Source organism: Typha angustifolia, chromosome 15 (assembly GCF_048772165.1).
Source record: "Typha angustifolia cultivar Huaian chromosome 15, ASM4877216v1, whole genome shotgun sequence".
NCBI lineage: Eukaryota > Viridiplantae > Streptophyta > Magnoliopsida > Poales > Typhaceae > Typha > Typha angustifolia.
Window position 1 is genome coordinate 7,444,101 of NC_133253.1, and position 12,279 is coordinate 7,456,379.

General features: G+C 36.5%; 2 protein-coding genes across 4 annotated transcripts; one reads left to right on the forward strand and one right to left on the reverse strand.

Annotated features, from left to right (window-relative positions):
- The first annotated feature begins 534 nt into the window (after window positions 1-534).
- LOC140778265 (protein NETWORKED 4A-like) lies at window positions 535-4,517 on the forward strand. Of its 3 annotated transcripts, none has more exons than XM_073122899.1 (3): window positions 535-685; window positions 2,428-2,583; window positions 2,702-4,517. In XM_073122899.1, the coding sequence occupies exons 2-3, from the start codon at window positions 2,490-2,492 to the stop codon at window positions 4,348-4,350; spliced, it is 1,743 nt and encodes a 580-aa protein (XP_072979000.1). In that variant the 5' UTR covers window positions 535-685; window positions 2,428-2,489; the 3' UTR covers window positions 4,351-4,517. The 3 variants fall into 3 exon arrangements, with proteins under 3 accessions (XP_072979000.1, XP_072979002.1, XP_072979001.1); XM_073122901.1 differs by having other exon boundaries at window positions 560-685; window positions 2,451-2,583; XM_073122900.1 differs by lacking the exon at window positions 535-685 and adding an exon at window positions 744-1,619.
- Window positions 4,518-6,390: 1,873 nt separating this feature from the next.
- LOC140779621 (transcription elongation factor TFIIS-like) lies at window positions 6,391-11,144 on the reverse strand. Its single transcript, XM_073124783.1, has 2 exons — window positions 10,770-11,144; window positions 6,391-7,689 (listed from the first exon to the last, which is right to left on the reverse strand). The coding sequence occupies exons 1-2, from the start codon at window positions 10,902-10,904 to the stop codon at window positions 6,667-6,669; spliced, it is 1,158 nt and encodes a 385-aa protein (XP_072980884.1). The 5' UTR covers window positions 10,905-11,144; the 3' UTR covers window positions 6,391-6,666.
- Between the last annotated feature and the right edge of the window lie 1,135 nt (window positions 11,145-12,279).

The following is a 12,279-nucleotide window of genomic DNA, read 5'->3' on the forward strand; positions in this document are numbered from 1 at the left end:
TTTTTTGCTTTCAATTTTGAAAACCCCGCGCCTGCCGGATCTCGGAGGGTTTGCCGACCTGTCAAGCGCCACGTGGACCCCACCCGCGCCTCCCGGTGCGATACACGAGGCTTCTCCTCGTTTCCGAAACTACCCCTCGCCAGATTAAATCCTAGGCAGAAGAAAATCTACTTCTTCTTCTTCTTCTTCGTGTATATGAAATATAGAGTTAAAATTTAAAAAAGAAAATAAAATTATAGCAATTTATATCCCTTTCACATGTCACGTATTGGGGCAATCATTCACTGCTTGTTAACTATGTGGACCTCGCTGCTCTTATCAGGACAGGGTCGATCTCGGCCGTTCGTGTTGTTGGGATACTCCGTTAAACCCAAATCGGACGGCTTAGAGCAGTTGGCTCTGGCCCAATTACTCAACCTAGTGGGTTGCCTCGGAGATTGGATACCGCGTGAAGAGGTTCATAGCTTTTGCCTAACGACATGATTAAAGCCACAGATTTACTAAAGCTATGACTACAACACTTGCCAAATATTAACCTTTTGAACAAGGGCATTTTGGTCATTTGATTTGACTATATTTAAAGTACCCCGACATGGTAGGAGAAAGCTCTCAAAGTGACCCTCTCTCCCTCTCTCTCTTCAACTTTGTGCTTCCATCTCTACTCTTCTAGCGGCCGTTTGATCGGGTAAGCTCCACTACTTTGGTAATCTCTTCTGCTGTTAGTTTTTGTGTGATCTTAAAATTTAACCTTAATCTAGTTCATTTCATGTTTGAAGAGGAGTTCTTGTTTGTGGATAATTACTCCTTTTTTCTTTTTTTTTGTGTTTTTCTTTTTTCTGGACATGAGTTGATGTTTCTCATGTGAAGAGTGAATTTAGGAATTTCATGTGTGTTTGTTAGTCGAAATGAGCATTTCAAGAATAAATCCGTGTATTTGTTTTAGTCCCTTGTTGGATCTGTTTGGCTACAAAAACAACCCATCCCTTGTCAATTCATGGTGAATAGTCTCCGTTTACTCCATTTTTTGGCCAAATTTGTTTGTCTTTGTTGTGCAGGGTAATGGAAAAATGGACAGAATCGAATGAGTTATTTTTGTAGAATTTGCCTGAAAATAGGAATCAAAAGGCAGGTTTTTTTTTTTTTTTTGTAATTAAGGATAAAGTGTAAGGTGGCGATATGCAAAAACACTGGACACCCTTTGTTTATATATTTATTTATTTATTTTAGATAGGGATGGGTGCCACAATCTTATCTTATCATTTAATTGACATCCACCCACATGCATCCTAAGAATGATGGAGGAATGGAGAGCGTAGCAAAAATTCGTTGACTCAATTTGTATGAAGGATAGAGATATATGAGAAAAAAAATGGACGGTGAGAAGCAGATGAATTGGGTTTGGGTAGTTGGCCATCTGTTTTCTGTCCTATTTATATTAAATGAGATTAGATTACCGGAAGGTCATTTTAATATATCTTTAGTTGTTCTTCTGCTTGCATGTGTCCATATGGGTGTGAGCTGTGAAATTGACCATGATAGCTGGGTCCACTCATTTATTTGGATTCATTGACCAAGCGGTTCAGACCAGGAATCTTTATCCTTGTTTCTCGTTTTTTGAGGTGAAATTTTATTGCATGACTTATTTACCAGGTTGGTTCAAGTTTGTGTCATAATCAGTTTCAGGAATTAAAAATGTCACTTTCACCTTGGATGTGCTCAGTTGTAATGCATGTGAATTCTAGTTATGTGATTTACTCGTGTAATAAGAAGTTGAAAGAGGTTGATTTTGGTGCTATAAATTGATAATGGCTCTTTGGCATATTATTATTGCAGGAGCTCTTTGTTTTTTTGCTTGATGCTAATTAATGGTTTTGCTGTTGTTAATGTTTTTGTTTGTTTAGTTTAAGTTTTTGTTAAGCTATGTTGGACTCAAATATGTTCTTCTAGGTAATTCAACACGACTCTGCCCTTAGGTAGGAAGGAGTCTTCTTTATTTTCACTTGGTTTCTTCGGAAAAGTCACTGAGTTTGTTGTTTCGTTGAATATTTTGAAAATTTATGAAAATGTGCCATAATTTAATTGGATTTGTGCAGGACAAGTAGCCATTTACTCACATATACAGACTATTATGTCAGAGTAACTCATTGCTCTATACTTGTGTACATGAAGAAGTATCTTTATTGCAGTAAAATAAATTCAATGTTCTGAAGTAACTTGTGAATCTATTTAATGATATTTTCTGTATGGTCTATAATTACTGCACCTATTTATTTGCCTCAGTTGCTAATGGTCTGATGTTCACATAATTTCTGATCTGTAACTTTTGGTACCAACAGTAACCCACATGTTTTGTGCTCGCCTACCAAGTTCCATTCTGGGCTATAATGATTCCTTTTTCAGTTCTGATATTTTCTCTTTTGACCACAGAAGAACTTGCATTCTTCTCATAGGCACTGCATTGGTTATAGTAGGACTATCGATTGTCAACAATGAAGCGGATGATATCCAAAAAATCACATTCATGGTGGTGGGATAGTCATATTAGTCCTAAAAACTCAAAATGGCTTGCTGAAAATCTTGAAGGTATGTATTTGAACCCTTTCCAGCACATAAGTAGAAAGGAATCAATGTATAATTATCCTGAAAACACTATTTAATTTGCATGAGGTATGCTGAATACACTATTAAACTTGCATAACAGAGATGGATAAACAAGTCAAAGAGATGCTGAAACTTATTGAAGAGGAAGGGGATTCTTTTGCAAAGAAAGCTGAGATGTATTACCAAAAGCGTCCGGTGCTTGTCTCTCATGTTGAGAACTTCTATCGCATGTACCGTGCTCTAGCTGAGAGGTATGATAATGTAACAGGGGAGCTGCGCAAGAATATCCCATCAGGGCTCCAATCACAAGGTTCTATCAGTGGGTCAGATATTGGTTCTGAACCACCTTCTCCATCACCATCACTGTCGCCAGATAGCAAATTGCCACATCAGAAACCAGGGGCAAGAGCTGCTGGCTTTGATGTCTTTCTTGGCTCTGGAGGAAGCTCTGACATCTCTAGAAAGGATAGTGATGGGTCTTCATCATCTTCAGAATCTGACTCCGAATCTGATGATACCAAGGAAGAAAATGGCGATGGCATTTCTTATACGCTGCATCACAGGATCCTTGAGCTAGAAGATGAGCTTCGTGAAGTGATGGAGAAACTTCAAGTGCAAGAGGAAAAGAACTTGCGGTGCCAATGTGATTACATGGACAATGGCAATTCTGATATTAGTTCGAAGGTTTCAGAACTGGAAGCTGAGCTTACCGTAACAAGACAGAAGCTACATGATTCAGAAGCAGAGATAATCAATCTTCAAAAAGAACTTGATGAAAGAACCTACTCCGTGGAAAATGAGACTATGGTGCTGAGTTTAAAAAAGCAGCAGGTTTCAGAGTTAGAGGACCGATTCACTGTATTGGAAGCTGAGAACTTGACGCATAAGCATGAAATTGAGGACCTAGAGGGAGCAATCTCCACTGCAGCTAAAAACTTTGAAATTGATTTATCTGTTCGTGATTTGGAGATTGATAAATGCAAAAAGGAGCTTGCTGATGCATTTGAAAGATATTCGCAAGATAAGTCCGGTCTTGAGGCTGATGTCATAAAGCTAGAACGTGTTACCAAGGATATGAAAGCAGAACTTGAAAAAATCTCAGAGGAGAAATCTCTGCTTGAAGACCGTGTTAGGGAGTTGGAAGAAGTAGCCTATGACTTGAAAACTGTGGTTGCCAATTCATCTGAAAATTTCTTAGAGGAGAAGTCTGATCTTAATGCAAAAATCCTTAATCTATCAGAGTTCAATGCTGCCCTTGAAGCTAAGCTTGCAAGAATGGAGTCCCAGCTTAAGCAGCTTGGTGCTGAGAAGAATGAAGCACTTCTTGAGAATGAAAAACGAGTCTCCCAATTAAGTGGGAACCTAGTTGATCTTACTATGAAACTTGAAGTGCTCACATCTGAAAAGGAGGTGCTTGGAGATAAAGTAGCTGCTCTCATGAATGACATGAAGTGTCGTGATGATAAAATCAACCAGATGGATGAACACTTGCATCAGTTGCATTTGGAACATGCAAAGCTGATAACAGAGGTTGAGGCGGCACAAAGGGCTAGTGCAGTGCTAGGGAAGCGAGTGAAGGATCTAGAAGAAGAGGTCGATAGGCAGAGAGCTGTGATATCTGATAGTGCTGAGGGTAAGCGTGAGGCCATAAGGCAGCTTTGCTTTTCCCTTGATTATTATCGTGATGGATATCGTGAACTCCGGCAGTTGCTCCAAGGGCACAAGCGGCCTTTAGTGATGGCAACCTGAACTTACCTGTGATAGTGGAATATACTTGAATTCTTGACTATTTATGCTCCTGTCCTTTAGCTTTATTGTACTTAAAGCTCTAAACTGTCATTAGCACCCTTTTATTCTTTTCACTTTCTGAATGTGATTATATCATGGTAGTAGCAGGTGTTGAGATTCATCAGTCATCCATCGTTGAATGGGGTTAATGTTATTGATCAGCAGGTTTGTAGGTAGGAGATCAAGTATATCATCTAAGGTTTTGCTTTAAATCCTTATCCTTGACAAAGGACATGATGGTGAAGTGGATGGTGTGATGATAGTTAAAAATTCGATGTACAAAAAGCAGAACTTCTAAGTTGAATTTAAGTATAAACTATTTGTCTTTCCTTTACTTTCTTTTTATCTTTGAGGCTCTTCTGTTCTATTTCCTATTTTCTGCTGGTTTTTTTTTTCTCTAAAAGGAGCTAATTTCCTATTACTACTGTTTCGAAGTTATATAAATCCTGAAGTTTAACGCTTATGCTGTGATCTTTGAACAGAAGTAACACTGCGAGGATGTGGTTTTTATGGGTTCATATCTTGGTTACACAACCTATGTTTCTTTTGGTGCTGAGCACTAATTTTGAAGACCTTATTGCTCTTGAACAGCCTAGCAGAATATCAACATAAGAATCTAGTTAACGTCTAGCTCCTATTATGTTATTAACATAGGGGCAGTTGTGGTCATGATGATTACCTTGTCTTTGTGATTCTCTTTTGTTATTTGGGTTAGCATGTTGTTTACTGTCTGTCATGATGAGAATACGCACTATTTGTTACCTCATGCATCATTCACTCTTTTAAATTAGCATCATATCTGCAGTCCCTGCTCTTCCTTTGGATTTTTAAGTGGATTACTCACGACTTTTTGACCAGACTAGCTCTACTATAAAATTTATTTATCAAAATGGACAACATCTTAATTTAAATACCAAAAGAGTCTATTTTACTGTAGTCATAATTAAAACACTTAACTCTTGAGTATTTTTTTATAAGTAAAGATTTTCTGGGCCAAGAGATATGAACTATTATTCAAAATATTTTAATAAAACTGCTGATAAGATTAACATTTTAAATAAAATGCTTAATAGTTAAACATTTTACTTAAGACTATAATAAAATAGACACATTTTAGTATTTAAATTTAGAGATCATCTACTTTAGTAAATAAATTAAAAAAAAATATCTTGGTCAACAACTCGATTGATGATATTACTAGCCAACAGAAATTGACAGTTTCCATGCCTTAAAAGAAAAAGAAAAAGAAAAAAAAAAACTCCGTGTGACCAAATAATTCTAAGCCCAACATTGCAAAGGACTTGGTGCAACTTGCCCAACTCATGTCAGTGAAGGTAAGTTTGCTCCAACTTGAAAATTGTCTAACATACCAAGTCAGTCTTGCAGTATATGCTCAAGGATGTAGCATCAATCACTTCTGGGGAACTGCATTCGTCAACTCATCTATTCACTGCCAAAGAATCAGATGGATGCACACAGAAGAATCAATCTGATAGCACTTCTATCTTATAATGATAACTGCATTTGCATTGAATTATGTTGGAGAAGAGATCACACGAGCCAGGGAGGGTATGTTCTCCTGTGACTGTGCATATGAGTATAAGCTTATAATAATAGAAAGTAGCTACTTAGTCAGTGATTAGCCTATACTCCATGATTATCTCCGTTGTGCTCTCAATGAATCTGTGTCATCATTCAAAGGTCAAAAGTAAATATTATGTCACCCAGCATTCACGTGCAATCTTTAACTCTTATTAAGGATTCACGAGTAATTCAATGATACAGAAAAATACAGCAGGCATGCCATATCAAGTGTCAAGGAGCTGTGTACTCAACAGTACAGGTGGGATTAACTTGAGAACAAATCCCAGTCAGAGCAAAAACCAGCTTTATTCTCAGAACAAAATGGAGACAATCAGAAGTCTGCAGTCACAAAAGATATTTAAAAACGCCCAGGACATGCCAGTGTATGATAATACCTTATTTGCAGATAGAATAAGTGGTGTTAAGATAAGACATTGGAACTAAATCCTCATATCACTTAAATTCATAAATCAAGTTAGGCAAGGCAATTACACAGCAGGGTTGGAACAATCTAGAAATGTAATTTCACTAATACAATAGAGAGACAATAACTGTCATTCCTAGGTGTCATTACAAAGAAACCTATTTTCTTTTTAGAGAAGTTGTAAAGAAACCAAGTTAAAAACACCATAATTATAATGACCAATTAGGTGACTACCTACCCAACTATGGGTTAAAAACCTAGAATGGCAATTAACAGAACTTCCAATGGTTGTTGCAATTCACACATGTCACGAATGTAGTCATTGGTTCATCAGCAGAGCGCGTTTGCAACTGATAGTACGTCGCCTTCCGCTGTCCACACCGTCCACATTTGAACTGATCAGTTGTTGCTTTAGGAGCTCCAGCTCGCTCACATTCAAATAAGGCTTTCTCTTTGATTTGCTGATTTGCAAGTTTCCTCTCATCACTGGCCATTTCCTCAGGTTTCATCTCAACTAGTTTTTCAGGCATCACATGTCCAAGGAGAATTTTTCTTCGGAAGTCTGGGTTATTGTTATCCTTCAGGTTGAACATTATGGACCTGTACTTTTGCTTTTGAGCTCCCGTTGGAGGTCCTAATTTTTCAAAGAGAACAGATTCAACAGTAACAGCTACACGGAATGGATCACATGCATCTACTTGATCTAGGATATTCCTAACTTCTTCTCTTTGGCTTTTACTAGTCTCGTCTAAAACTTTAGAGAAAGCCTCAGCAAGAATTTCCCGGTACTTATCTCTAGCAGGATTGTTGCATTTTATAACTGATGTCAGCTTTGGAGGGCGAAGAGGGTCTGATGTTGGTTTCTTAATATCAGACACCTGTTTTTCTTCCTTGAGAATCCTCCCTGCCACAATAGCTTTACCAGCACAAACTTTCTCAACCCTCCCTGAGTCACTTCTTTCTATCTTCATGATGTCTGATTTTGTCAACTTGTCATCCTTCAATTCCACATCACCAATTGTTTTCTCAGCCTTCAGGTTTTGAGATATTAAGACAGTCTCACTCTTAACAGCCCAAGAAGCATTTGAATTTTTTTCAATCTTAATGTTCTCTTCTTTCTCAGAACTCCTCACAACCTTCAAAGAATTCTTTTCTCGTGGGCTGTTATTTTTTGTACTACTCTTTGATGTCTCTTCAATAACTACGTTCTTCCAGAAATTTAATATGTCTGAAGCAACAGTCTGGATCCTCTCTTCAGCATGTTTAGTGAGGTAGCGAAGACGCTTACCGACCTATAAAAGCAAGGATGAAAATAGTAGGGACAAATTAGCAACTTGGCAAATTAAACATAACACATTAGAAGGAAAAATTTAAGAGACTGCCCCCGGTGGAGATCTAAATGAAGATTTTTAGCGAGCTCTGAGATAGCAAATATTTAATAATGAGAAAACTTAAATATCAGAAGTAAAATAATAGCACAAATGTTTGAATATTTCATTAAAAAATGGTAGCAAAAGCACAAAGCCAGCAATACCTATAATCATCAGAATGCAAAGGCAAGGAACTATTTTTAGTAATACATCATGATACATAGAGAGAATTCATTGAATCAATAATGTTAAACATCATGATACCCTGTTTGGAAACCCCAAATCCATGGAATTTCAATTAATTTGGAATTCTATTTTCTCCAAATCCATTATTTGGAATGATTAGGTGATGAGATTCCGATGGATTTGGATGTATTTCAGTTTATGTAATGAATCCAAAGGTCAGATTTGGATAGAAATAATTTGCCACTGGAGTTAACTTTTCCAAATCTCAAAATTATGGATTCCAGCATTGGTCGATCCTGAGACAAATCGGCTGATACGAACTGGGATTGGCCAAGCCGATTCCGATCCCAACCCGAGAAGTAGCATGTGAGAGAGAAAACTTCTCTGTTTCGCTTCTCATAGCTGATCTTGATCCCAACCCGAAACGTAGCATATGAGAGATAAAGCTTCTTTCTCTTTCTTTTTTTCTCTCCCAAGCCGTCCGACGCAAATTCGTCCTCAGTAGACGTCTGGTGGGCTCCTCTGATGACAATCAGGCTCAAGTATGTTTTTTCTCCTTTCCTATTTGTTTTTATCCGAGTCCTCCCCTCTTTTCTCTCTCTCTCTCTCTCCTCTCCTTATCTCTCCTATCCCTTTCACTCTCTCTCTTGACTCTATTACTCTAGCAATTCTTGCGCTACAGTAACAGAGAGCGAGAGAGGGGGAGGAAGAGAAAGGGACTGTCCTGAGAGAAAGAGAGGAAATAAGAGAGGAAGGGAGAGGATATAAAAAGAATAGAGAAGGGGAGTGATTGGGAGGGAAAAAAGAGAGATAGGAGGGAGACGTGGCAGTAGAGAGAATTATTTTATTCATGAGATAAAGTGAGTGGGAGAGATGGAGAGAGTAGTACTTTTTAAAATTTTAATTGAAATTTATTTATATATATTACTTTTTAAATTTTAGAAATTTTCTTAATTTATAATAATTTTTAGAATTTTTACATAATTAAAAAATAATCTGATACCGAAATCCAATACTGGCGGTGGGAACAGCTGATATACATGGATGGCTGTGCCAGCGGCATACCGGCATATGGCACGAGGGGTGTCGCACGGCACCCCTCCTAATAGCTTCGCCATCGACCTCATCGTCGAGCTTGCCGTTGCCGTACGCCGTCGCTTGAACTCACGTCGGGTGCCTTAGCCCAAGGGAGGGGAAGAAAAAGATCGAGAGAGATGGAGAGAGATCCAGGTCCGCAACTTAAATTTAAAACAATAAACTCTCTCTCAATCTCTTTCTTCCCCTCCCTCGGGCTAAGGCACCCGACGCGAGCTTGGGCGACGGCGAAAGTGTTACTTTTTTCTCTCCTTTTTCTTACGGCACGTGCCGTGCCGACCGGCGATGGGCACGAGCCGTGCCTGTGGCACGGCCATCATTACTAGTGATATGTATCATTTTTTTCAAGTTACCGATCTCGATCCTGATTCTGTTATCTTAAACCTCGAGTCAAAACTAAATGTTATTTTGTTACATTCTTATTGAGGCCTAAGGATAAAATAAGGGAAAGGAATCTAATGAAATGAATTCCTGCGTCCCTCCAAACATGAGGTTAGATAGATTTCATTCCAGTTCCATTATTTTCCAAACGGTTGAATTCATTTCCATTCTATCTAAATTAAATAAGTTGAATTCCATCTAGAATTGATTACAAACATACCCCAAGGTCTTGTCTAATTCGTGCATAAGATTTTTTAAGATTAACTTTATGCACACCTCTTAAATGTAAACCAGATATACTTAACTTTACTCACATTTTGTTACTTGGTTGTAAAACATAATGATTACCTTGAATAAGTTAATAAGTTTAAGTAAGAAGTCGTGTTTAGTTACTAAATTTTGAATAAATATATTACCTTTAATAAAAATCTTGCTTAAAAAATTTGCATAACTTTATTAAACCCTTCTATCTATGATAAAATTTTGTCCAATAAGTTATCACGTGACTTATCTTATCAAAAAAATACATAAGTGATTGTGTAATTACAAAATATATTTAAGGGAAACATGATTCATAAAAAAATAACATTACAAAATGTCACCTAAAAGATTAAGTTCAAAAAGAAAAATTAAATTTCACAAGTTATATAGTAAGACAATTATGGGAAGATTGTCTCCATCTAAGGGAATCTGATCGATGAGAGAAGAGGCTAATACCAGACTAATCAGCATATCATATAAAAGCCCTCTGTTCAATTCCATAGCTAAAGTTACTCTATTCTTTGTAGAACAGCCTCAAGCAAACACCACAAGAATCTTATATTCATATGACAAATCAAAACTTCTTATTCCTCTGAATCCCAAATTCCACTAATACCACCTAAAATATCATTGACAAAAGTCACAGCTACAAGAACCATCCTTTCCACTGTCCTAAATGGCAATACCCAAAAAACAGAAAGGATTTTTCAAACTCATAGGTTTCTGTTAGTTTTGAGTGTCAAATCGCTACAGAATCTGAAAAGATAAACTCTGAGAAGTAAATACGCAGAACGCCATGCCACTGAGGAACAACACCTGTAGCTTCTTTTCATTATCGAGATCATCTAATACATAAATGGTGTCATTCCATTGCTTGATAGATACCATCCTAACATATACCACCAAATATTCGCTCTTTTAGTAAGCCAAATGCCTTTATCCGATGCCCTCTCCACTACCAAATTACAGAGACAGATATAAAAGTGGAAACTTTCTTGCAAATCTAGAAAGGAAAAGGACCCCACCGGTGGATATCAACAGACCAAAACTATACTTATAAGCCAAAAACAAGCGCCTACCTGAGTTTCCACGAGAACCTTCGTCGACACCGGAATCTTCTTCATCCGCCTTAGCGCGTCAACGCACCGCTCCACCTCGGCCGCGTCTGCTGCCTTCTTAGCGGCATCGAAGGTCTCGAGGAGCTCCTTCTCCATTGGATCCCAAAATTTCAATCACGGATAAAAAAAATCGCAAATAGAACAGCAAAAAAGGGGAAAATCGAGAACCCAATGGCCGAATCCGAGGAGAGCTCGGCAATAGAGATACAAGGAGATCGACGGGTAAATGTAATAAGTCGTAAACCCTAGAAGTGCCGAAATTGGAAAGGAACTCGGACTCGGGCTCGTCCTCCGGCGGAGGGCCCTACCTACTCGGGTTTTCGCTCGAGGGTAAGAATGGCAGAAAAGAGGACGATCGTTAATACGGAAAGTAAATTTATAGATTTATATTACCGTCGGTAGGTGGATATCATTTTTACATAATTGCCACTAATTATTTTTAAAATATCATAATTATCACTATATTCTTTAAAAATTATAATTGTCTCTAAAAATCTTTAATAAAATATCTCTAATATATTTATTATTAAAATTAGTAAATATATGTAAATGACTAAATTACCTCTCTCTTTTAAACTTAGAGTGTAAAATATTTAATCATTAATTTTTATCTCAAATAAAAATAAAATATATTTCTTTCTACTGTGATTTTGTGTCTACTAATTTATAAAAAGGTAGAATAATATTTAAGTTCATTTTAATTATGATTAATAGAGTACAATAATTTTGTTAAGCAATTATAATATTTTGAAATTAGACGTAAGTGAGCGTCAACGTGATTATTTACGGATAAAATAATTATCTGATATCTTTTATTGATACCGTGGGTGAAAGATTTTTAATAATTTAGAAACTTAATTTAATTATGTAGATAATAAAAAAGAAAGAATATTTATATGTATGTTTATATCCATATAAATCTTCAAGTATACTTATTATACAAATACATGTACACGCATGACATATAGGGTTTGGCAAAAACAAAGGCCGAATAATTTATATTTTATTAAACATGAATAAGATCTAATCTCTTCCAAATAAAATATATAACAAGTGTCTTAAAGTTAAATACACTATATTATACAACGTCTTATTATTTTATTTATAATATCATAATTTATAATTAATAATATATATATCGCTACAAGGCTGAAAGAGAAACAAGCATAATGATTCTAAGTGGAGCATAATTGAATCTGAAATGAAATAAATATATGTAAAAATATTAAAAAAACGAAGCATCTAATTTTATTCTTGGTTATCCGCTTAAGTTATAAAATATTTTTTTTAATGAAAATATGAAAAAGATCGATGGATTGGAATAACACAGCTATTAAAAATAAAATAATGCTGAACTGTTTAGTATTTTTTAAAAAAAAGTAAGACATTGAACTCTTCATATTTTTATGTAAAAGTAAAATAATGATAAGTTGGGGAGTTTATAACACAAATGTTGAGCCACTAATAATAT